Raw genomic sequence first — 26,365 nt, 5'->3', positions numbered from 1 at the left:
GTGGGGGGAGGAGTATCCAGTCCCTCCCTGACTATGTTTGTATGACTAAGTTTTATGTTCACAGTTTTATGAAGTTATATAAATATTGATGTTGAAGACGATAAAAGCTAAGAACTGAATTAAGAGTCTGGAGTGAATGTGCAACGAGTCGGATGGAGCTCTTCGTCAAAAGAATGGGTAGTCCTGCTGGCCAGGGGGCGTTACCCAAAGAGCTTATCTGACTCATCCAATCATGAGAGGACAAAGTCAACACCCATCCTGGATACTCCTCCCCCCACTATGAGAAGAGGCGTATCAGGTAAGTACCAACGCCCTTTTCCTTGAAAATGCTGAGTCTATCATTTTGCAGATAGTGGTTGGCTTTCTTCTGCTTAAGTTTGACGTGGAACTTTCATTTAACCAATTTTCAGTCTATTCTGCAGTCTGGTCGTGTCTGTTTTGTACCTGAACTCTTCTGCCTTCTTGTACCAATTTGGTTTCGTCTTACTCAATCTGGTGATGTCCATGTAAAGAGGCAATGTTCTGGCTGTTTGAAGACTGTTAGCAACGAAGAAATAATTGGATTGGCAGAAACTGATAACTTAGCCTATATAATCAACTATGGTGTTTTTGGTATAGTTTGGCAGTCTCCAATCATAAACAGCACAACTGGCATGTCCTGTTGATTTCATTTTTAAAAACTTGACCATAAAACTTGACAACTTCCTCTTTTGCATCAGTGATTGATGCCCAAACTTGGATAATTGTTATAATTAAAGATTATCTGTGAAGTCCAACTGATCAGTTACTGAGTTTATTGTACCCAAGCACTGTGTTTGTCATAATGTTCTTGCCTGTGAAATTAGCACTGCCCTCTTTGTTTATCATATACTGCAGAGACAACAGTATGATCTCCTGAATGAAACAGTGGTGGGATTCAAATAATTTAACAACCAGTTCTCTGCCCTAATGACTTCTTCCAACAACCAGTTCACCAAACTGCTCAGAAAATTAACAACCGGTTCTCCCTAAATGGTGCAAATTGGCTGAATCCCACCACTGGAATGAAAGTAGTCAATTCCAGTCCATTACAATTTATTGGTGCCTAAGATGTCATTCTAGCTCAGTTTATTTAATCTTTCACCGTATTGAGTTTCATACTTCTTATGTTTTGTATTCTTACTATATTTCTGTCTTTGTGGCTTTGGATTTTCTTTTCCTTCATGGCAACATCAGCAACTAGACCCCCCCAAAGGCTTTAATCTTACTACATCATAAATACCATTAGTACTCCAAAAGATACTCAGCAATTCTTCAGTAGCATATTGAGTGTTAGCTGAGCTGAAGGGCCCATCATCCAGCATTATATTGTCAATCACCCCATATTGCCTATCCATGTAGTTTTCTTAGTAAAACACAGTAGTTGTTTCCCATTGCCTTCTCCCACACAATATTAAACTATTAAATATTGTTAGTAAAATTATCACCTGCTTCTTCCTTCTTTAAAAAAAATCTTTATCTACAAATTTTATAGCTATTATAAGAACTAGGACAAACTGGTTCTGCTGGGAGGCAGGGGCAGATTATTTTCCCATTGTTTTCCTCCCCAAAAAGTATGTGCATCTTATACTTCGAAGCATTTTATACTCCGAAAAAATACGGTATAAATAATCCAGCTGGCTTTCCTTCCAAAGGAAAGACTAGAATTTACAGTCTCCTGGTTTCTAATCCAATTCCATAATTGCTATACCAGACTGGTTTATGCTGATAGAGGTGTGTGCTTGCCTTAGCTAGACAGCTATGACAACCTGTATATCTATTGGGTGGTTCTTTGGTAAGTATATATTCTAGGCCAGGGGTTCCCAATCTTGGCCGCTTTAAGATATGTGGACTTAAAGTTCTGGGACTTCTGAACTTCCAGAATTTCCTCAGCCAGCTAGTTCCCCATGCTGGCTTGGGAAGTTTAAGAGTTGGAAGTATGTGAATCTTAAAGTTGCCAAGACTGAGATTCTTTGCTCTAGGTATACGCAGAGTTCTTTGCTCATCACTCCTAGGAGTCATGCCCTCTCTGCCATCACGATGAGGCACTTCAGGAGACTAGAGAGCGTAATGCTTTCTGAATTCGACAAAGTGCTGTTAGAGCCTTGGCCAAAAAATGCCCCCCAAAACCCATTACATATCATTTGGTGGGTCCCAGGAGGCAGCCCTTGTCTGCAGTGTTACCCACCTGATATAATATTTCTTCACAACCTCCCCCCCACCCAAGTTACCATTTCTGGAGTCCCTCAGATATTGTCTCTGAAGGCATGAGACCAGCCCTCAGGTCCCAGGGGAACTGGGAACATTCTTAGAGGGCTCCATTGTGGTTGATCTTTTACTGTATCTCTGTGGTTTGTATATATATATTTTTAAAAAGTAGGGTTTTTTTTCATTTGTAATGGTGACTTTTTAATATTTAAATTGATCGGTTTTTATATATTAGTTGTTTTTATCAATTGTTATACAATTTTTTGTTTTTACGAGATGGGCAACCATAAAAATATGAGAAATAAATACAATATCAGTATTGGGGTAGAACAGATTTGATTTGGGAAAAAATATCCTACTTCCAATCCTGTTTGGAGCATCCTTAAACTTTAAATAAAAATTAAACTTGGGAGACTTTAATTCATAAATCATAGGGAATCTTTTCTTTTGACCTGTCTGTTTATAACAGGGTATATTTATATTGTGATTTAAATAACTAGTAAAAAGGCTTGATTTAAATCATCTCAATTTAAACCATAATTTTAAAAGAGCAACTGTTCATCTGTCCCGCAGCGGCTCCTCTTCTGACATGCTGTTGACTAACAGACAGTCCCAATATTAAAAAATATACAGCCTCATGCTACATAACTAAGCTCCATTTCATGTTGAATAAACTAAATTATTAACGTATCTTAAATAGAAAACTATCTTTAGATAGATTTTTACTCCAAAAGCATTTTATTAAAATAAATTTGATAAAAATAAAAAAAATCTGATTTAAATAAAAAAAAACATCCGATTTTTAATTTTTTTAAAAAAATCATTGATTTTTATCCATTCTGGTTTATAAGATAGTACATTCCTCAAGCTGGATGGTTGTTACGGGGATTTGTCAATATTGGATGCTTATTGTTTTGATTGGTTTGACAGCCACTAAGCTACCTTGTATAGGATCTTGTGCATATTTTGGCAGGCACTGCATTGCATTGTAGGAGAATACTCTTTAGAATACGTTTTATGTTGCCTTACAATGTTGGCTCTACTTTCCTATAACAGGATTTCCAAGCTATACTGCTAAATTGTGAAAGTTGGAGGAGGGGGAAGGAAAAAGGAAGAGCGATTTAGAGTACAGAAGACACAGTACATTTCAGCATTGTTAATTTATAAACATCGCTTCCTGTTGAGGTGATATGGTGCAAGGTACTTTTCTAGCTTCCATTGCGTGGATGGCCCAGGGCTCTTAAATTCTCACTCACCCTGTTCCTTCAGTTGTTTCTCCTAGTGGCAGGTGAATGAACTTGTGTGGTGAGTTACTAACTTGGCACACAGCTGCCTTATGTTGGAATTCAGGACAGGTGGATCTGCCTGAAGCTGCCACGCCCAGAACAGGTGAATCACTGGCAGGCACAAAGTCTGGCCTGGATCCCTGGCTGGGATTTGATACAACATGAAAAAGAATAGCTAGCCCGTAAACTTGATCTGGAGTCCAAAGACAGAATACTGCCACCAGCACTGCAATGGCATTTCGCCAATTTCTTTTAGGCTTTGTGAAGAATAGTGGTACGAAGGATGGGGGCGGGTGGGCTTTTGGGAAACGACTGACGTATTTTGCTGGGGGTTCAAGAAAAAGGAAAAAAATATGCAGGATGGTCTAAAACCTGTCGGACAGGTTGAGTGGGGAGGCCTGGGAGTGCCCAGTATTGAAGGGAAAAGCTTTCCTCATCTCCTCCTTCTCCCCCTTCTTTCCTTTCTACCTCCTCCTCAACACCTGCACAGAGGCCTCTGAAAGGGATATGGTCACCTTTTGACTTCTTTTGGTTTGGCTATACCCAATTGGGGGAGGAAGACAATAGGTACTTTTCATTTCAGGTCAGCCTATTTCTCCTTTCCTCCACCCTCCCTCCTTTGTGGCTTGAATGAGGAAGTGGAATTTGTTGAAGGCCTTTGGCAGTTGCTTCAAAATTGGTGCAAGTAGTTGGTTGGGAAATGAGAGGGAAAGCTTCTAAGAAAGGTGTAGAAGAAGGAAAAGAGAGTATGGTTGGAGCTGGGAGAGGAGAAATTAATGGGGGTGGGCGGGCACGGAATGAGCTAGGATGGATATTGGAAGTGAATTAAACCTGCTACAAAGGAGGTATTGGTTGAGAATGTTAGATGCTGATGAAATACAGGTTTTAGTTTTTAACACTAACCCTGAGGCTGCAGAATCTTGCACACTATTTGTAGATGTAAAAATGCCGAGTGTAAAATGAAAGCCTCTCCTCAAATATGTGCACCACTTCTACTCAAGAAGTTTGTTTGCAGAGGGGTCATTATACTCCACACGGGTTTTCTGTCTTCGTGCTTGGTCCTTCATATCTATTGCTTAATCTGTTTGAGACAAACAAAATTTAATATTCAGGGGAGAGAGAGTGAGAAAGAAAGAAAGAAAGAAAGAAAGAAAGAAAGAAAGAAAGAAAGAAAGAAAGAAAGAAAGAAAGAAAATGAATGAATCATCTTACTGTGGGCAGCCAGTATAAACCTTTCCATTCAGAATATGCAAATATACACATGAATTCTAATCCTAGAATTTTAGTTTCCTTGGTTTCATAGTCTGGATTTTGATATGCTAGGATTCAGGGCTAATCGGCCTCACTAGCTTTTTATTTGTGCAAAAGAATTGGGCAGACTAGCACGGGAAACCTTAGGCTGCAGTCTTGTGCATGCTTTGATGGTAGTAAATCCAATTAAGCCCAATAGGACTTAATTCTGAACATTACCAGCATTATATTCCAGGGTGGGGATTTAGTGTTTGATGTCCTCCTTCTATAGGACTTATTTATAACACCAGGAAGGCGTTCTTGAAGAGATGGCATCTCTGCAAGCTCCAGGAGCAGAGGAAATTTGTGTTTCTCACTTGTTGATGTCTGATCACTAATCTATTGGAAAAATATCTTTTCTTTAAAAAAAATAGGGATCCCAAAGATAATTTCTTTCTCTTGCCAGTGGGGCAGTTAGTATCCAAATTATATATTTTAAAATCTCCTGACCATTTTTCAGCTAAAGATACAAAGAACTTATTACAAATACCATTTACATTAAAGTCCAAAGATCCTAGCCCCTATGATTGGTTTAAAAGATTGATTTATATGTCATTGAAAGTCAGGGAAATGGTGCTTTTCCTGTGTATCACTTGGAGAGTCCAAGCAACGGGTTAAATCAGTCTGGTTGCCCTGGGACTGAGGAATCTTTTTCCTTGGCCATGCCTCCTGGTGTTGCTTGGCCCCAGAATTTTTCCTCAGTCTGCCCGTTCAGGACTTATATTTGTGAACTCCAGGCTCTCTAGGCTTGGACTCCTTCTAGTATTTCCTTTTCCTTAATTTGTTTTTCCTATAATTAGCAGTTCATTTGTCTCCCTCTTTTTGCTTTACGTCATTTTGATTTCTCCTAGAGAAACAATTTCTCCGGAGGTAGGCGTGGTTGTGGTGGGTGCTCCGCTTGCTGCGCCGCCTTTGGACGGCAGCAGAGAGCTGCCGCCTTTGCTTTAAAGCACGGCAGGAGCGGCAAGGTTTCCGGCGGCTGCCGGCGTTCCCCTTGTTGTGTTTTTTGTGTTTTTCTCACCTTTTAGAGGGCGTAGCCTGCCACGGAGGGGTGCACAGTCATTTTAAATCATGTGGCCACCATCTTTACCTCCTTCTCCCTCGCACCGGAGTGGCAGCCAATTAGGAGGACCTGAATTTGCGTCTTTTCTCCCATTGGTGTTTCCGCTCAGTCACACTTCTGCAGATAGCCGCAGGGTGGTTAGCTGGCCTCGATCAGGTCTCCGGCTGGGTCATTTCCACAACCATCATTTTCCCAAGAGGCGCTGGCGTCTTGGCCATCTGGTGGTCATACACCGGCACAGGGAGGATTTTTATATACATTTTTTGCCTTTTATCCATTGATTCTCTCTGATCTATCTGCCTAGTCTTGTAGCCTTGGCTGCTTTTCTACTTTCTCACCTCCCATCGAGTGTCTGGATTCATTGGAGTCATTGCAGAGCCCCAGTTTTACTCCCCTGGATTTTTTCCCCACAAACTGTTCCTGCTTCCACAATATCCGCGTGTCCTCTAATCCAGCACCAGCCACCAGAATCTCCTTTATCTCCTGACCTCCACCTGTATTGGCCTATTGTCTGAAGTCTGTGCCATCAGGCCATGGAGCATTCTGGCCCATCTGACTCCCCTGACGGTAGACCAGGTCCCTCTCAAGCCCCTAGCAAGGGAACTTCTGCAGGCAGGGGCAAGGGGGGAAGGAAGGGCAGGGTGGCCAGTCAGGATAGCCATCCTTATAAGGCACCTTCCACTGTGGCGGGTAGGGATACAGAGAGGCGGCAGCAGGCTCTCGACAAACAATTCGAGAAGGCCCAAAGCCAGGATGTTGGGAGAAGTCATTCCACCACTCCCAAGGAGGGATCGCCTGTCTGTAATTGATGAGGAAGTGGACTCCCAGGACCTCTCCCTGGATAGGTCTCTGGCTGAACCGGGCTCTCCTGCTTTTTCATGTGTTTCTGAGTCAGGTCCCGCCCCTGAGGACCCTAACCCCGGGGGGGGGGGCTCGCTGATCCCATCCTTGCCCGGCATGTTCCTCCTCCTTCCAGGGACCCCATTGGTTCGGACTCTGCCATAGCTCAGAAACCTGAGTTATCTGCCCACATGCAGGCAGTGGTCGCCCGTGCCATCTCCCAGGGTATTGCCCAGGGGATGCAGAGGCATGACCAAGTACCCATCACTCCCAACTCCTCTCAGCCCAGGCAGGAGGCTCCCTCCACCGCCAGGTGGGTCCATCACCCATCTCTGGAGTCCTCGGTGCTAAGCGAGGCTTCCGTTTTGGAGGACCCGGATCAAGAGGAGCAGGAGCTCTCGGAGGATGAGGACCTTCCTCTGGATGCCTCTGCCTTCTCGGGGCTCTTTAAGCCTATTTAAGTCCATCTTGCACAAGGTAAGAACACCACCCAAGTGGGTACCAAACCTAAGACCGTGCAAGGATCCTCGGATTCCACTCTGGTTAACCCCAATGCTAGCATGTTTAATGTTCAGGCACCTCAGCAAGAACTGGTGCCGGTCCCAGATCTCTTTATGGATGTCATTCAACGGCAGTGGGCCCAGCCTGGCTCCCTGGCCGTGCCCAGTGGCAGGGACAAGAAGTTGTACTCAGTTGACCCTGCGCTGGAAGACATCCTGGTACTGTCATCTGTAGACCCCCCCCCCCCAATAGCGGCTCTCTCTTCTAATTCAGTCCTTCCGGCTGACTTGTTGGAAGGCCTCAAGGCGGAGGACAAAAAAGCGGAGAAGGCCTGCCACAAGACTCATCAGGCGGTGGCCTGGGCCATTAAGGCTTCTTCCTCTGCCTCCTTCTTTAACAAAACCTCTGTCATTTGGCTGCGTGAGCTTCAGGCTAAACTACCAGCAGGAGACACTCGTCTTCACCAGGGCATAACAAAAATTATTGTGGCGTCCCATTATTTGGCTTAATGCGGCCAAATTCACCTCTAGGGCATTAGCGTCCAACGTGACATCCCGCCGCCTCGTCTGGCTCCGTCACTGATAGGCGGACCAGAAGAACAAGTGGAAATTGGTGTTTGCCCCGTTTAAGGGGTCCAAATTATTTGGGGAAGTCTTAGACCCCTTCTTGATTGAATCCAAAGATAAACAGAAAGTTCTGCCCACCCTGAACAAGAAACAGGATAGTAAATCATCTCCCTATTTCAAGAGACTGTCCTTTCATTCCAGTGAGTCTGCAGGACCCTCTTCCGCTCCCTCGAACAGACCAGCTGGTCAGTAGGGAGGTAGTCCCAGGACAGGCAGTCCTTTCGAGACAGGGGTAGGCAGCAGTTCAACTACTGCATGTCCAACAGTGGCGGAGCCTCCAACAAGCCCTTCCGCAAGTCCAAGTGACCATCATCGATCCCCTCCCATTGGGGGCTGGCTCCAGCTGTTCGCTCTCCAATGGGCACTGACCACGGAGAATGCCTGGGTCCTCCAGACTGTCAGGGAGAGGCTTTTCTTGGAGTTTCTCTCCCAACTCCCTCGGAACTTCATCCGCTGTCTGACACCCTCTTGACCTCTCAAGAGGGAACTCATGACCCAGGAAATTCGCCATCTCCTGGAGATCAATGCTGTAGAACAAGTTCTACCCAACTAGGAAGGGAGGGGATTTTATTCCATTCTCTTCCTGGTGCCCAAGAACTCAGCAGGATGGAGAGCCATCTTGGACCTCAAGAACCTCAACTGTCACATCGCATACAGGAGGTTCAAGATGCAATCCCTGCAGACTATCTTAGTGGGGATTCGCCAGGGGGACCTCCTCACGTCCATCGACTTGAAGGAGGCTTACCTACACATTCCCATTCGGCCACAACACCGAAGGTTCCTGCGGTTTTTCTGTGCTGGCCGACACTACCAGTACAGGGCCCTTCCATTTGGCCTATCATCGGCACCCAGGACCTTCACAAAAGTTCTGTCAGTGGTTGCAGCACAACTCAGGCACAGGCCCATAAAGCTTCAATGTTACCTGGATGACATTCTCATCCAATCATCGTCCAGGAAACAGGCCTTACGGAACCTCCACATTACAATGAGGTCCCTCAGGAATCACGGGTTCTCCCTGAACCTGGAAAAGAGTCATCTCATCCCAGCTACCAAACTCATCCATCTGGGGGCGGTGATAGACACCTCAGCTTGCAGGGTGTTCCTTTCCCAGGACAGGATAGACAGTTTAGTATCCCTGACCCGCAAGGTTCTGGGGTTGAGGCAGGTCTCCGTGCTATTCCTATCTCAACTGTTGGGGAAGATGATCTCCTGGATCTTGGTCGTTCCCTGGGCATGTCTTCGGCAGGTGGGTGCTACAGGCAGTTGTTTCCATGACTGAATCCCAAGACTGTTCTTCTGCCCGCCCTAGTGACATGTAACTTGGGTATGTCCCGTCGCTTGGACTCCCCAAGCGGTGCACAGGAATATGACCATTGGTCTTACCTGAAGGGTCCTTTTCTGTGGAACCACGAGAGAGTCCAACCCACCCTGGTTTCTCAGTCCAGGGATTCATGACTGTCATGTCAACTTGGACTTTCTTTACCTGATTCATCATGCTTCCAGCCTTCATGGTTCCAGACCCTCTCAAAATTCTGGTGCCAAGTAACACCAGGAAGCGTGGCAAAGGAAAAGGATTCCTCAGTCCCAGGGAACCAAACTGATTTAATCCGTTGCTTGGACTATCCCACGGTGCACAGAAAAGGACCCTTCAGGTAAGCCAATGGTCATTCTGCACAAGAATTCCTTTTGGTTACAGCCATTTTGGGACCAAACTTGCTCTGCTCCAATCACCTCCGCTAGACCGATTAGATCCCACAGATTAGGCCTCCTCCGAATTCCATCCGCCGGCCAGTGTCGATTGGCGACTACCCGGAGGAGAGCCTTCTCTGTGGCTGCTCCGACCCTTTGGAACGAACTCCCCATGGAGATTCGAACCCTCACCACCCTCCAGGCCTTCCGCAAAGCCGTTAAAACCTGGCTGTTCCCACAGGCCTGGGGCTAAAGAGCTGTTGCCCCCGTCTGGAATGGTATGACTGTTGTGTGTTTTTAAATTATGTATTGTTATGTATCGTTTATTTTTTATTTTTTTGTCTGTACCCCCCCCCCCCTTCCATGATTTGATTTGTTAGCCGCCCTGAGTCCCCTTCGGGGGAAAAGGGCAGCATATAAATATAATAAATGAAATGAAATGACAGGCCTCTCATTCACATATGTACTCCATTAACTCTGCCTGCCACCCATTCTTGATTATAATACTGTGAGTCAGAAGGGGACAAAAATGACTCAATGACCATTTTACTGTTAAGAATTCCTTTTCCCTTACTTTTTACTTGAACAGGACATATCTGTGGAAATAAACATTCATTTGGTATTGTCATATCTAGCTTGGAGAGCAGTATTTATTTGAATTAACATCCCCGCAATAAATTCTAATTGTGTCAGAACTTGGCATTTCCTTGCTTTTTCATGCTCTAGATCAGTGTTGGTGAACCTAATCCGCAATGAGTGGCAAAATGGGAGCAAGTATGCGCACACGCATGCCAGAAACCAGAAGAATAGCCGCCCAGTGTGCATGCGCACACCGGGAAAATGATTTTCCAGTTTCCGGCACGCGTATGTGCACCGGCCAGCTGGTCTTTACATGTACATGCACACCAGAAACTGGAAGACCAGGTGGCCAGTGCGCATGCCGGAAAGCAGAAGAGAAGCTGCCTGGCGTGGCATGTGTGCCCGGCGGCTGCTCTTCTAGTTTCCGGCGCTCCCACAGGCGTGAAGACCAGTTGGCTGGTGCGCTAGAACCCGAAAGAGCAATGGGCGATGGCTCTGTGTGCCACTTCCAGCACGTGTGCCATAGGTTCACCATCACGGCTCTAGATTTTACAGGATAGATTTTGTGCTGCCACAAAATACAAATTTCAGGGCGACTGGGGGAGACAGTGGAAACAATAAAGCAAGATAATAATTTGTTCCAGCTTAATGAGAGGTTATAAAATATGGTGAGTTTGGGATATTAGCTACAAAAAACAAAATGTGAGTCACTTGCACATCCTCTGGTTTTGCTTCCTGTGTAATATGCAATGGCCCCGTTGCTTCTTTTCCCCCACAGCATTAATTCTACATTTATGTGGCGTTTGCACATAAGTTAGGTACCTTTTTCCTCCAGTCATAAATATACAAAGTTACTCTCCCCCTCCCCAAAGTGCAAGAGATGATCTCTATTATAGGTGGAATCTTGTATTAGCTTAATTTTAAGCATTTATCCACTTGTACATTTAAGAATTAAATAAAATGAAGTTAGCTCTTTCCTTGTTCCTTTAACTGTGGAACATGGCTGGCTGGGAATTTTTGGGAGTTAAAAGTCCCCATATCTTAATTGCTAAGTTTGAGAAACATATGTCTAACTCATGGCTTGGCAAGAGGGAGGTTTGGATTTTTCAGTTTGGATCTTTGCAAACAACAGCATCAGAAATTGGGCCAGAAACCTGAAAAACTACCAAGGCTTTAAAATATTATTTGCCAGGATTCTGCAGCAAGAAAGGCAGTCCTAGAAGGAGGCTGTGTGGCTGATCTTCTTCCTTCAAGCTGTATTCTTTTGGTGCTGCTGACCAAGAAAAGTCCTCTTTGCTGGTGCGCAATTTCTTTTCGGTGAGCTGAGCTGAGAAAAGCTGTTGTTTTCCTTATTTGGATGGGTGTGAATGAGATTTGCCTGCAGTGCCCTCAAGCAAGCCACAGTCTTTCAGTTTTTGGCAAAGGGCTCCAGGCCTGCTACTAATGCCGGCTCAACCCTGGCGTAAGGCTGAGTCACGGAGCGCTGAGCGATGTGCAGAGACAGATTTGGTGATTCACAGCCTCTGGAAGGAGAGACAGAAACTGACTTTTTTCTGAAGGTGAGCAGGCAGGGGCACAGTGCCAGCCTTGGCTGCTATTACTGAAAGAAGAGGCCTTCTTGTTGAGGGAATCAAGGTACCACGGGTTATAAGATTGCATGTATATTGCCCTGGGGCAAGGAGGAGTGTTCCTTAGATTAACAAGGCCCTACTTGTTGGTGCAGGACAGTAGTTTATGGCAGGTCTGCCATATGCTGCAGGCCAATGTTCTTCCTTTGTGCCTCTGATTTTGATTTAGTGATACTATGTGTGTAAACCAGACTTCTATGCTGTCTTTTTAACAAACCATAGTTAAAGTATTACCTTTCTGTATGAACAAACCCAACAGAGGACACAGAAACTAGTTGATACTTCAAACTGAACAAATTTTAATTTTTTTTCCCTTTTAAAGTAATAATTGAGGCAGGAAGAATCAAGTTTTTGTGACTCTGAAGTGAAGACATGAGTCTTTCTTGCTTTCCCATACCAGTGAAAATAATTAAAGCTGCTCTTTGCTCTGGAAAGGAATTTGTCATTAGTGCCAGTGGCAGCTTCCCCCCCTGGGGGAAATGCCAGGTTCAAAAAGTAGTTTTCTCTGGAACTGCAGCGCAAGGGGGAAAGGTTAAATCCTTTTTGATTGTTAGTTTTTTAAAGTGAAAAAAATTTCCATCCATGCATTTAAAGTTTCTGTTTTTGATTCCAAAATAAACAAGACTAAATTGCCAGTCATTCAGGCCAACAAATAAAAATCTAGATACCAGACTGCATTTTCGGGAGCAAGGCAAGTCCAAGTTCTGTTTCTCTTTCAACAGCTGCAATGAAAGAGCTAGGATTTTAGGTGAATTTGCTGGGAGAGTTTCTCCAGAACTTCATGTGTCATAGCAGGAGACCATGAGCCACAAGGCCAAGATTCATTATGTTCTCCATATCATATTGGGACCCCCGATGCTCACATTCCTGACTTCTATTTTTGTTTAAAAAATGGTACCCTTTTTATTCACATAGCTACCCATGCTTACATGGATGTGCCACGGCACACGAATGTGGCAGATCAGAATATATAGTACTTGTTCTTGCTAGAGATTATGAAAATTATAGCCCAGTGCTCTTGGTAAGAGATTGAATATTCTTAGAATGAAGATCAATATATGTATCCCAAGATAATGTCACCGAGATCAGAGATTTAGTCTCTTGAGTTTTTGGACTTGTGCTGGAGCCCATCCTCGGGAAACTTCCCTCCAGCAGAGCTATTTGAGCTATTCTGCGTGTGGTATTTATACGGTGCCTAGTTGCGTGTATTATGAATATTGAATATTCTCATCACCCAATATGTAGTAATGAACCTTTAGAGCAAGGGTTTGTTTCTGAAAACTAAGTTCTCTGTGTCCTTCAGAAACTGATTTGGCATTCCCAGGGAAGATTACAGAATAAAGAGAATTCAGATAATAATTAATGATCTGAGCAAATGAATCAAGTGCATAAAGAGGAATTGTCTTTTTTTCCTGACTTCTGTCGTACAGCTCTTGTGGAAGTATTTCTCAACTCTAAATATACTGATTAGTAGGGTTGCTCTGAGGTTAATCCCAGCCTTTGAAATGATTATTTTCCTTTTTGTATAGGGCTATGAGGAATTATACAAACTCTCTTCAAGTTGGCATCTTTTACCTTTACAACATTGTGGCAGCTTGTTAGCAAGCCAAGAAAATATTTCTAGTAATTCCTAGTGTATGTTCTTCTAGTTCAGTTCCAAATAAAATGATTGAGGATCTCTTTATGGTTGGTGCATGTATGTGATTTGTAAAAGCATCTGATTATGACAGAGCGATAGACATAACTAGTGAGAAGACAAGGCCATTGGAAACCCTTTCAGTCTTCAGCTTTGTTTTCTTGACAAGAATAATGGTCACTTATTGGCTTTAACTTTTACAAAGAAGAAAAAGCCCTGCCATGCTTGTCTGCCTTCCACATTGCCTTCCCGGAGGTCCCCCATGCCTGCTTGCCTTCTGAGGTCAGCATTCAGCCAGGCCAGTGGGTGGGTGGGCAGCCCTTGGTGGAGATGCAGCCACTGCTCTGGGGCTGAGAGGGGCAGCAGCAGTGGCAGTGGTGCTTCGGGAGGGAAGGCGCCAGGTGGATGTCCCAGTCTGCTGCACCGCGAGCACCCCTGGCGCCACCACCATTCTCAGCTCCAGAGCTGCGTCTGCACCAAGGGCTGCCCGCCATCAGCCTTACCAAAGTGCTGGGTCCTGCAGCTCTTTGACCCCTCTTCTGCGGCTCCCTGCTGACCCATTTGCGCAATCTGCTCTCCGCCTCAAGAAGGCATGAGCCCCTCGGCAGAGCCGTGCAGCTGAAGTGCCCCTATCATTTTCTGCACACTGCCTGGGACTGGCTGGTTTTTGCAATTCTGCGTCCTTCACAGGACACTCAATGCCGCGGTTCCCTTCATGTTGGCTCAGGAAGGAGGGGAATGGGAAGCAGCAACAGCTCCAGCTCTCCTCCCTGCATCTGGTAATGGCAGTTGCTGCTACTCCCCATTCCTCTCCTTCCTGAGCCAACACGAAGGGGACCGGGCATGGCAGGGCTTCCTGTCCCTCGCTTAGCCACCCACCCCTTTTAGGGATGCAATTTGGGAAAGAGTGGGGTGTGTTGCGGTGCAAGACGCACGTCTTACTTGAGACTTGCAGTTCTGTCGCGTTCCTCGCCATTGTGTCCAGGGAAACACGGTGTAAAAAAACCTACTTGCGACTTTGAGAAGTTTGATTTAACCCGTGAGAAGTTTTTTTTTACAACGTATTTCCCTGGACACAATAGGAAGGAACGCAACAGAGCTACAAGTGTCAGGAAGACATGCGCCTTGCAGCCCAACATGCCCCACCCCAATGGTAACAGCAGCCTGGCTGCTTCCCTTCCCTGCCATCTCTTTATTGAGAGGGGTGGCAGGTAGGGTTGGGGAGAAGCAAGACGTGTGGAGTGAGACATGGCTCTTCTTGCTGTCTCTTCTCCCATCCTCGGCGGGCATGGCAGGCTTCCTCTGCGGTTTCTAAATCCCCGGCTGAAAGCCGCTGGAAGTGGAGAACAGGTCGGTCAGGCTAGCCACCTGCTGCCGAGTCTTCCGGGAGCCAGGGCAGAGAGTCTTCCAGCAGCGGCCACTCTGGGAGTGTGCGTCCCTTCCCGCTCTATGGTTTCAGCTCCATGTGGGGCAGCTTCGCCCTCACCACCTCTCTGCCCTGACTGCCAGAAGATTTTCTGTCCCGGCTGCTAGAAGATTCATGGAGGCTTCAGGAGGACAGGCAGGAAAAGGAGGACAGGCAGAAAAATCCCTCTCCCAAGCCTTCAGCCTTTTCTTAAGCTCAGCACAGACTGAGAAAAGGACAGATGAAAAAAACCCACTCCCCATTTTCCTGCTAAGTCTTCAATCCTTTCATGCTGAGCCTTCAGCGTTGCAATCCTGGGATACGCTGAAGGCTTGGGGGAAGCCTTTTCAGCAGTCCTGAGTCATCCTGAAGCCTTCCCACCGCTTGGTTTGGGGCGGACGGCTGTGTGGCTCGGTTCTGTGGGCATAGCTTGGTGGGCGTGACTCAGTGGGTTGCTGTCAGTGACATAAAGTTGGCCATGACACCCCCCTACCAAGCCATGCCTACCAAGCCACACCCACAGAACCAGTAGGGGGGAAAAATGGATTTCACCACTGATGAGAAGCTAAATGTCTTCAAAGAAAAACCAGAAAGTCCAGTTACCTCTTGAAAAAGCATCTTTGGGACAACCATGACCTGGATGACTAAGAATCTCCATACTCATTAATGTGAGTTTTGCTGACAGCTGAAGAGCACTAAAGTCATTTAAAGTGACAATAACTACAAATCCTCTCTGTAGTAGAATAACACCAACTGAAAATTCCATCATGGCCACCAAGCAAGATAAGGAAAAGGTGATGCTCGACATAAGAAAAGTCTCAGAATTGGTGATTAAACAGCACTTCCAACATTTCCCCCCCTATGGCAACTGCTAATTCAATGCCAGTAACTTCTCAGGCAACATGAGGACATAAGACTTCCTCAGTGATTTGGGGAGTAAGAACTGTTCATCCCACAACTTGGTATATGGCTGGGAAAGAGGAACAACTATAAAGGGGGAAAGGAGAGTTCTAGATTGTAGAAGAACTGATTGACTCTGGCTCTGCCTGTCATTTCACGCTCCAAGGAGACGAAATACAGGAATGCCTGAACAGCCTCACCCTGCTGAAAGGTGAAGTGGGCCTGAGTACAACATTGTTCCTTCCAGAAATAGAAATCACATGCAAAGGGACCTTTTTTGCCTTATAGACTAGTTTTGTGGCAAAAGGCTAGGCAGTAAGGGAAGATCTGGGGTACCTACCAGAGGTGGGTTCCGGCAATCACTACAGGGCGGGGCATAACCTTTTCCTAGGGGGTCACAGCAACACTTGTAATAACAACACAAATAATTCATACACCATTCGAAAGCCCATCAAAAACTGAGTTTATTGACACGATTTAATAGTCAGTATGACCACCATTAGCCCTTCGAACAGCATTCAAACGAGGTGGATAAGAACACAACAAATCTTCAAACAGTTCCGTTCGATTTTCCAGATTTTTCAACACAGTTTCCAAATTCATTCTCAAAGTTTCAACCGAATATCGATTTTGACCTTGCTCCTGAATCATCAGAGCTTCCACTTCATCCTTAATTATGGCCCCAATGTTCTCTGCCGGATTGAGATCTGGCGAATTTCCCGGCCAGACGTCATTGCCCCAAAATTCGACATTGTTTTCCTTTAACAATTGCTGAGTCGCATTTGCACGCATGCAAGGAGCTTTGTCATGAAGAAAGACAGCCTCACCAACCACCAAGACATTGTCTGGATCACTGAGAAATGGAATGACATTCTCCAATAAAATTTTCTCACGGAAATAACTGCCATCCCAGGATTCCCCTTTATCCTTCAAAACCCAATGCAGTTTCTTGGCTGTGAAAATGACGAAAATCCCGATGCAAGTCGGATTGCGAACGATTTGTCGATATCGTTCATGTTTGGCGATGTCGTCGACGTCTTTAGCCCAAATTCGATCGTTCTGGAAATTCGGTTTTCGAATGGCATAAACGAAGAATTCGTCAGATGGCGCCAAATGAAGAAAATCTTCCTCGGTCCATTCAGACAACCAATCGCACAACCAAAGCCGATCTTGAACGTGTGTTTGAGTTTTCAATGGTTTGCAAATGACGTGGAATGGCTTCAAACCTTCTCGTTCTCGATATCGGCCGATTGTCCTTTGATCAACTCGTTTTCCACGAATTTGAAGGATTTCTTGGGCCACTTTTTGGTTTCCTTTTCGTTGTTTGCGACTGCCAGTTGCAATGATGGCTTTGCTTTCTTGGGACAGTTGCAGAGGACGCCCTTCTCCAAATTTTGTGAAACATTCTTGGGCTGTTTTGTTCCAATTATCAGTAACCCAATCCGGATGACGTTTCAATTTGTTTGCAATCCATTTTCGATTGATAAACGTCGCTCCAGCATCGCGAGCCTCTCGAAAGGCAATGCATTTTATTCTGTCAATGATCCTTTGTTCTTCCGAATCGAATTTTCCAGCCATTCTTAAAGCAAATTTAACATTTAATAGCTCATTCAATTCAGTTTTTTATGGGCTTTAAAATGAGGTGTCGCGGAAGTTGTAAACTGCTGTCGATCTTGCTGTGACCCCCTAGGAAAAGGTTATGCCCCGCCCTGTACTGCTGGTTTGCTCATGGCTGCAGCCGCGTGCTTCTTGCGCACTGCATGCACATGCGCACTGCAATAAAAATTGCTCTGAGCATGCGAGAAGCAAAAAACCAAGATCCATCCGGAGAACCAGTTCAGGGGCGTGGCAGGCCTGGGTTGCTGCCGGTTCCAGCAACCCAGGCTGCCAAACCACTACCAGTTTGGCCAAACCAGTGGTAAGAACCCACCACTGGTGCACTCTCCCCCCTCCAAATGAAGCAATGAAAACACCACCATCACCATCCATCCATTAAAGAAAAGAGTCTTCTGCCTTTAGAAGCCCTTTGTTTTATATTATTCCTAAACGTATTCATTCCTTACCTCTTCTAGAAGACAAGCATAGAAAGGATGGACGGAATAAGATTAGATATGTGAAAGGAGCCCTTAGCAGGAACAGAACCTATTCAGACTTCTCAAAAAACTTGAGCAGCCTCACAGTTGCTGCCATTAACTGAATCCCCCCTGCAATTAGGCAAGCTACCTGGATCCAAACTATTCCTGGCTTGGTTCCTCTGAGCCCCAAACCTAGTTAAGGTAAGGGACTTCCTCCTCTTCAACTTTCCCCTGCCCATCTCACCCCTAGCCCCAATCATTGCCTTTCTGGCTCCCTTGCTTTCCCCTGATCCTGCTGACCCTGCCATCCTGTGTTCCTCTCACCCTGCCACCTGCAGTTGACCTTTGCTATGTTCTGCTGCTGCTGCTGAGACAAACCCAGCCTGGCCTCTCACAAGGCAGCTGCTGGCCACACCAGGCCTTTAATTTTACAACATATAGACAGACTTAACCATAGTTTCATTTGGGGAAAAAATGACCATCCTAGACCAAGCCAAGTCCAAAAAACACCAGGGAATTTCTAGAAGCTGGGAACTCTGACAAATTAGCCATCAATAGACATTAACAACATCTATTAACTATGCAAAAGAGACAATCAACCAGCCAAAAAGAGAACAGAAAACCCAAGTACCTCTCCACCAACAATCAGCACCCAGATCGACTCCAAGATTAACATGAGATCAACAATCAAGTAAACAATACCCCAATCAAGAAACTGCCAAAGAAGCCAACAGTAAACAGCCCAATCAAAGAGCCTCTAACTCCGAGACCACCCCCAGCAACATTGACAGGGAAAGCCACTAGATTGTATAAACTGACAGCAAACAACACTCCTTATTCCCGGTTGCTTTAATGGTGTGGGGACAATAATTTGGTCCTTAACACTAATAAGACCAAGGAGCTTTTAGTGGACTACAGAAGGAATAGATCAGACCTTGGTTATCAATGGAGACCAAGTGGAGCGAATTGCCAGTTTTAAATTTTTGGGTGTTATCATAAAAGAGGACCTGACCTGGGGTGCTCACATTACAGCACTGGTTAAAAGGGCCCAGCAGAGATTATAATACCTGAGACTTCTCAGAAAACAACTAAATGAAAAACTGCTGGTGGCCTTCTACTCCTGCGCCATAAAGAGTATTTTAACTTACTGCATCTGTGTATGGTTTGCCAATTGGACAGTGGCAGTTGGGACAGCACTCCACAATGTCATTGCCCGGAGGATCATTAATTGCCCTCGCCCCTCCTTGGAAGACCTTCATAGCTCCTACTGCCTTAAGAAAGTTCAAAAAAGTTCACCTTAAAGATCTATCTCATCCTGGGCACCCTTTTTTTTAAATTATTGCCATCTGGCAGACAGAACAGGACAATAAAAACAAGGTCAAATAGGCTGAAAAACAGCTTCTATCCCAGAGCAGTAACTATGTTGAATTCTACTGTATAGTACAATACTAATGCAGTACCAGGGGTTTTCAATTCAATTGTGTATAAAGTGAAGGATACATGTTTTTATTTTTATACTTTATTCATTAAACATGAAACTCAGCCAACTGAACATTAAAAATGCATCACAAATACCATTGACTTGTGGTAATGGTTGATACAGGTTTCTGCCAGCATCCTAGGTATCAACCAAGTACCTTCTTAAAATATAAGAGGTTCCAAGTAGCACAGTTTTTTTTGCAGTTTCACTGGTGTTATTGCAGGAAGCTGCAATTTGTTGATGTATCTTATAAAATTCTTGGACATGGTACCAAGTGCCCCAATGACAATGGGTATCACATTATTATTATTATTATACAATTGTATCACAGTGGCCAGTTGTTTCGCCGGATTTGGCATTGGTTACTAGTTGGGCCTCACCTAGGGGCCTAGGACGTCGTAATGTATTTTCGTAATATGCGTGCAGATCCAAGCAGTGCGGCTTTTTGCATTTGACTGATGGTGATTTTGTCAATTTCTAACTGTTTTAAATGTAATTCCAGTGCTTTTGGAATAGCACCCAGTGTGCCAATTACCACTGGAATTACCACTGCTGGTTTGTGCCATAGTCATTGAATTTCAATTTTTAAGTCCTGGTATTTTGCGATTTTTTCATGTTCCTTCTCAGCGACCCTGCTATCACCTGGTATTGCGATGTCTATGATTGTGACCTTATTTTTCTCAACCAACTCTCCATTCTTGATTTTATCACATGTTTTCTGTATTCTTGTTTCGTCTGTTGGGCCTTCAGTAGTTTTTTGTTCTTTACTTCAATTAATAGATGTTCTTGACTTTCTTTTAAATAATCAGCCAGTGCATGTTTTTCTTCTTCAACTGTTTGCTTCACTTGTAATAATCCTCTGCTACCTGATTTTCGGGGCAGATATAGTCTATCAGTATCACCACGTGGATGTAAACTATAGTGCATTGTCATTAGTTTCCTGGTTTTTCGGTCCAAAATGTCCAAATCAGCTCGTGTCCAATTAACTATACCAGCTGTGTATCTTATAACTGGTATTGCCCAGGTATTTATGGCCTTGATTGTATTTCCACCATTCAATTTAGATTTCAAAATTTTTCTAAATCTGTTGGTGTACTCTCGCCTGACAATAGTTTTTACTTCTCCATGCTTGATATTATCCAACTGCAGAATGCCTAAGTATTTGTAGGCTTCATTTTTGTTGCATTTAATTAGTTGGCCATTGGGCATTTCAATTCCCTCACATGCAGTGATTTTGCCTCTTTTTATGGATACAGTGGCACATTTTTCCATGCCAAACTGCATTGAAATATTGGTGCTGAATACTCAGACTGTGTTTGTCAATGATTGGATTTCTATTTCTGACTTTCCATAGAGTTTCTATTGTTGTTGTTGTTGTTGTTATTGTTGTTGTTGTTGTTGTTGTTGTTGTTGTTGTTGTTGTTATTATTATTATTATTATTATTATTATTATTATTATTATTATTATTATTATACAATTGTATCACAGCGGCCAGTTGTTTCGCCGGATTTGGCATTGGTTACTAGTCGGGCCCCACCCAGGGGCCTAGGACGTCGTAACGTATTTTCTTAATATGCGTGCAGATCCAAGCAGTGCGGCTTTTTGCATTTGACTGATGGTGATTTTGTCAATTTTTAACTGTTTTAAATGTAATTCCAGTACTTTTGGAATAGCACCCAGTGTGCCAATTACCACTGGAATTACCACTGCTGGTTTGTGCCATAGTCGCTGAATTTCGATTTTTAAGTCCTGGTATCTTGCGATTTTTTCATGTTCCTTCTCGGCGACCCTGCTATCACCTGGTATTGCGATGTCTATGATTGTGACCTTATTTTTCTCAACCAGTGTGATGTCTGGTGTATTATGCGCCAGTATTTTGTCAGTTTGTATACGGAAATCCCACAAGATCTTGACCATCCGATTTTCGGTGACTTTTTCAGGCTGATGTTCCCACCAGTTTTTTGCTGTTTTGATATTATAATTTTTGCACAAATTCCAATGGATCATTTGTGCTACTGAATTGTGCCGCAATTTATAATCAGTCTGCGTGATTTTTTTACAGCAGCTGAGTATGTGAATAATAATAATAATAATAATAATAATAATAATAATATATTATTATTATTATTATTATTATTATTATTATTATTATTATTATTATTATGTGGTTAATCTTTGGTGAGATTCACAGCCTTTGGGGCTGGCTGGTAGCTCAACAGCTCGAGTCCTAAACAAGGACTTAGGAACTGTTAAGGTAACGTCGGAGGATATAAGCTGTTCCAAGTAGGGTGGTTTTTTGTAGAATGTTCAAGTCCGATAAATTTAGAATTTCCAAATAGCGAGGTAGCCCTTTAGGTATTGCTCCAAGGGCTCCAGTTACTATCAGGACAACACATGATTTCTTTTTCCACAGTTACTCAACTTCATTTTTTTTTTTTTGGCTGTTTATCTTCAATTTGCGCATCACCAGGTATTGCAATATCAATGAACCAAACTTTTTTCTTTTCAACTATTGTTATATCAGATGTGTTGTGGACCAAGTGCCTGTCATTCTGAATTCTGAAATTGCACAAGATCTTGATTTTTTTCATTCTCTAGAACCTTCTTAACCTGATGTTCCCAGTTGTTTTTGCTGTACTCAAATCCAAACTTCTGGCAATAATGATGATGAGGAGGATGTTGAATTTTTGCCTATATGCAGTTTGGGGCTAAGGCTTGTTCTTGAGCTGCCAAAATAAAGCCTTCTGTTTCTTTTTTCAGTGCTCCTGATCTTAACCAGTTCCAAATGAGCTTTTGGTCAGCTTTGCCTTCAATACTTTTCAAGTATTGGTTATGCATAGCTTTGTTTTTCCATTTTTTCAGCTCGCTTCTCAATTACTTCTTTTTTTAATATATATTCAGCTTTTGACTTAGTTGTCTTTAAAAAGCCTCCTTTACTTACTTCCTTAATCATTAGTGAAGAACCCGCTTGTGTGCCTCCCAGCCTCACGATGCCCTGGCCCACAACCATAGAGCGTACACTCAGAGCAGCCACTGCCGGAAGACTCAGTTTGGAAGCTGCCGAAAAAGCCATGCTGGGATGGTTGCGGCAGCAGCGGAGGTGCTCTAGCTGTGGGGAGAGCTGGGCCAGGGCATCGTGAGGCTGGGAGGCGCACGAGTGGGAGCGGAACAGCCGCTCATGCAACCCCCCCTCTTCAGCCATGCAGAGCGCCTTTCACTGGCATTTTGAAGGTGCCAAGCCGCGGGAGCTGGGCGGCGGCAAACAGGCGCTCACGCGGCTTGGCAATACCCCTGGGTCAGTGAATGGCGCTGTGCCCAGCTGGAAAGGGTGTCATCTTTGCCTCCCCCCCAGTTCCCGTGGCTTGGCACCTTCAGGATACTGCTAGGTTGGTGAGCGGCACTCTGCCTGGCCGGAGGTGGGGGGTTGTCCAGAGAGCTTATTTATGGGCGAGGACTTATATTTTTGCACACCAGAAAAATGTCGCATGGCCTTATTATCAGGAAATGTCATATTTTCAGGGAAACACGGTAGGACTTGAAGACTGTAGTTTATCTTGACATGAGTTCTAAGGGAGTTGACTTGAAGGCGCTGCTATTGTGATTTAGCGAAACTGAAGAGAAGCTAAACTGGTTTTTTGAAAAGTAAACTTATTGTAAGGTTGGGGACAAGGTTTGCTGAAAAAATACATACAGTACATATAATCTTTTGTTTACAATACCTCTTTGAATGAATGGTCAATCTATGTGGGTTTAACCAGAACAGGATACACTTCTTGGTTAGATTGCAGAATAGATTTTCTTCTAGGTTGAAACATCCCAAGATCAATAAGCAAATGTTAGTAAAATATTTGGTTTCTTAAAGAACAATGAGTGTGGGTTATGGCTCCTTTAAATCTTAAATTGCTGCTATGGGTTAATTTTATAGCACTTCACAAATCTACAAATCACATAATAGATTCCAGTGTTTATTTATTTTTAACTTCCTGAGTGTTCTGTGTGTACAGGCACCTGAGTGCATAATGACCACACACACACATATATAGAGCTGCCAAAGTGCTACTGGCAGCTTTCCTCCAGATGCAGTTGCAGGGACATTGAATGTGTTTTCCTTTGACCAGTTGCTGTCTGTAAGTTGTGTCTACCTTTCTCTGGCTTTCCCACCCCCTCCTGGCTCAAGGTCCCCCTCCATTCCAGTAGAGCTGCCTTCTTGATTTTCAGACAGGCTGTTCTGAGCCTTCTCTATGCTTCAGATGGATCTCATCCACCGCTGACCGGCTTCAATTATCTTTCTCCCTCTGAGTTTCCATGACAACTGGACCTCGTCAGAGGCCTATCTTTGGCTTTGGGTAAACTTTTTGTTGGCCCTCGCTTGCACAAGATTCATGGCATCTGCTTTAGATTTGAGCTGCTGGGAAGCAGTGGTCAGCCGACAACTTCTGCAGGGTGGCTGACATTTTTGGCAAGAGGGTGGGTGGGTGGTGCCTGTGCCTCATGTGACAAGCTGGATCTGCCTTGTAGTTGGTCTGGTGTTCCCATTCCTTGCCTGATCCCTCTGTGGATTGGCAAGGCCTGGCCAGTGCATAGGACGTGCTGTTCAGGCTTGGGCAGAAAAACAAACAGGCTTTCTGCGTTGCTATGGCAATGGCAGGCTGTGGGCAGAGGCTGGGAGAGGGCTCTGAGGCCCCTGGATTTGAGTGGCCTGTTTGAATGATTCCAGAATGACTGTGGATTAGGAAAGGGGGCTGCCTAACGCTCCCACCAGCACTCCTTGGGTTAGCCCAGGGATGAGCTATTAATTTTCCCAAGGAGCCACATGAGGAACAGGGACTGTTTTGGAGGGCCAAACCAACAGGACCAACTCACTACTGTGAAGATTTTTTTCAATGCAAATTGGAAAAAAAATAACAGTTCCCTTTAAAATCAAAGCAATGCAGTTGTATTGCATGCATGGTATATGCTTACTTACATTTGACTTCTAATTTCTGATTGACTTCACATGGGCTGGACAGCCATGCACTGGATGTGGCCCTGGGGGAGGGGGGGGGATGTCAAATGCCCAGATTTGGTTAGCTATTACTTTACTGGGCCCAGACTGGTGGAAAGTTTTGAGAGGCAGAAGGAGCCAATTTGCGGGAAAGAATTGGCTTCTGCAAATGCCAGGTTTTAAAAACTGCAAGAGTTGAAGGAAGAATGCTTCAATATGTGGTTCTCTCTCTCTAGCTAGCCATGCCAAGTTTAAGCACTTTCTTTCTGGGCACAGTAGCTATTTCACCCATGTTTATATGTCAGTGCAGCGCGCTCTTTTTTTGTCTGTCAGGTGTTGGCAATATTTTTCTCAGGTGCAAGCAGGATGTTTCCAGTTTTTTTTCTATTTGATTTGAATTCAGCCTTTTGTCAAAGAGTGCCTGGAATCCATGCTATGGATTCTTGAATCCTGTAAAATCCTTCATTCTTTGACTACCTTGACTAATAGTCACTTGACTAGCTTTTAAAACTTGATTTAAAAAATGTCAGAACTCCTGATACCAGGCATTACAACAATATTTTAGAAACTACATTTAGCCCAGTCTCAAGCATATATCAATATATTGGCAATGTTCAATGCCATTAAATTAAGTTGTATGCCAAATATACAAACCTGTTTTTAACTGTACCCTGTTTTCAATTTCTCTCTGTTTTGTTTTGTTTTGGGTTTTTTTTGGGAGGGGTGGGGTGGTGAGTTCTGCTGACAATATCGTGTCCTGAACGGGAATAGTTCTTTTCTTAGATTTGCCTGGGATTTGTTAGTAAGAGGAAATGGTTGGCTGGAACCTGAGGCAAGGCCAATATTTAAGATATCTATTTTCAGCTTGGCAAAGGTGAATGTGGGCAGTTAGCAAAATACGCAGATGACAGATACTGGTAAACTAGGATAGTGCAAATTAGAAGAAATTGACTTCACTGAAGTGTTATTTAATGGAGGAATAAGGTTTGCAGCAAAGCGTGCAGGCTCTTAACCTATTTACAATTCTTAAGTGGTTTATGCACAAAGAATAAATATGTGAGTTGGTGAAAAGAGATTCTAATTGCTCATTGAAATAATTCTTTATGGAAGTATGATATGAATAAGTCGTAATAGCCACATTAACTTGTGAAAGTGGAAAATGGGGGGAAGGGTTTGTGAAGTTTGAGGCTGCTATCTGATTGTGTTCTTTTTTGGAGGCTCTTTGCTTCAAGTACAACTTTTCTCTCCCCTTTCCTCCAAAGGCAACCTCTCTAGAATTGCTTTCTGTATCACCTTTGCAGCTATTTCTGACAAATTTCTCACACGCTACCATTTCAAAATTCTTTACTTTAGATCGAATCTGTATTAGTTGTAGGTCTTTAGAATATACGTCCAATGTATGATGGACAAAACTAATAAGCTTTTCCTCCCCATTCTGCTAGATGCCAGCCTGGTCTGTTTGGAGAGCACTGCCAGTTTCAAGATCCATGTCATCAATCACCCTGTGCCAATGGGGGTTCATGTGAAAGCACCTTGCGTGATGGCACTGTGCACTACCAATGTACCTGTCCCAAGGGCTTCCGAGGTGAGGATATCTGGTGTGATGGAATAGGGAGATAAAAGCTTCTGGTAGAAAAGTAGTCTATTGGAATGGCAGTATAACTGGGTGATTTCCAGGAAGAATGAGCCCTGAATATATACGAGGAAGTAGATCTTTGGGGGGGGGCAACTTCCATATTCATAATGTATTCCCTTTTCTGTTTAGGTCAGGACTGCTCTCTGTTTGATGCATGTGCCAGCAAACCATGTGTCAATGGTGGCCGCTGTACTAACTGGAATGGCCGATATAATTGCACCTGCCCATCAGGTTACCAAGGCCGCAATTGTCGGAGTGATGTAGATGAATGTCGGGTGTCTGGTCTGTGTCAGCATGGCGGTACCTGTCTTAATACACCTGGCTCCTTTCGCTGTCAGTGTCAAGCTGGTTATACAGGACAGCACTGTGAGAGTATCTCTACCCCTTGTGCTCCTTCTCAGTGTCTCAATGGAGGCACTTGCCGTCAGACGGGAGATCTCAGCTATGAGTGTGCTTGCTTACCTGGTGAGTGAACTTCCAAAAATTGTTGCTCACCTCTCCTCTATGAGGCCGTGGTGGA

The 26,365-nt window shown here is 44.2% G+C and overlaps 1 protein-coding gene across 2 annotated transcripts in view; it reads left to right on the top strand.

The window, feature by feature from the left end:
* The window catches only part of NOTCH3 (notch receptor 3), an 87,888-nt gene that overhangs the window by 22,377 nt on the left and 39,146 nt on the right, over positions 1–26,365 (top strand). For both annotated transcript variants that reach the window (XM_087709754.1, XM_087709753.1), the window contains exons 3-4: positions 25,652–25,794; positions 25,975–26,310. In XM_087709754.1, coding sequence (XP_087565880.1) covers positions 25,652–25,794; positions 25,975–26,310 — 479 coding nt within the window. The remainder of the gene's footprint in view (positions 1–25,651; positions 25,795–25,974; positions 26,311–26,365) is intronic.

Source organism: Thamnophis sirtalis, unplaced genomic scaffold (assembly GCF_051295495.1).
Source record: "Thamnophis sirtalis isolate CommonGarterSnake01/CBP01778 unplaced genomic scaffold, rThaSir2_p1.2 scaffold_3, whole genome shotgun sequence".
NCBI classification, from domain to species: Eukaryota; Metazoa; Chordata; class Lepidosauria; order Squamata; family Natricidae; genus Thamnophis; species Thamnophis sirtalis.
This window is presented reverse-complemented; position numbering and strand designations above follow the sequence as displayed.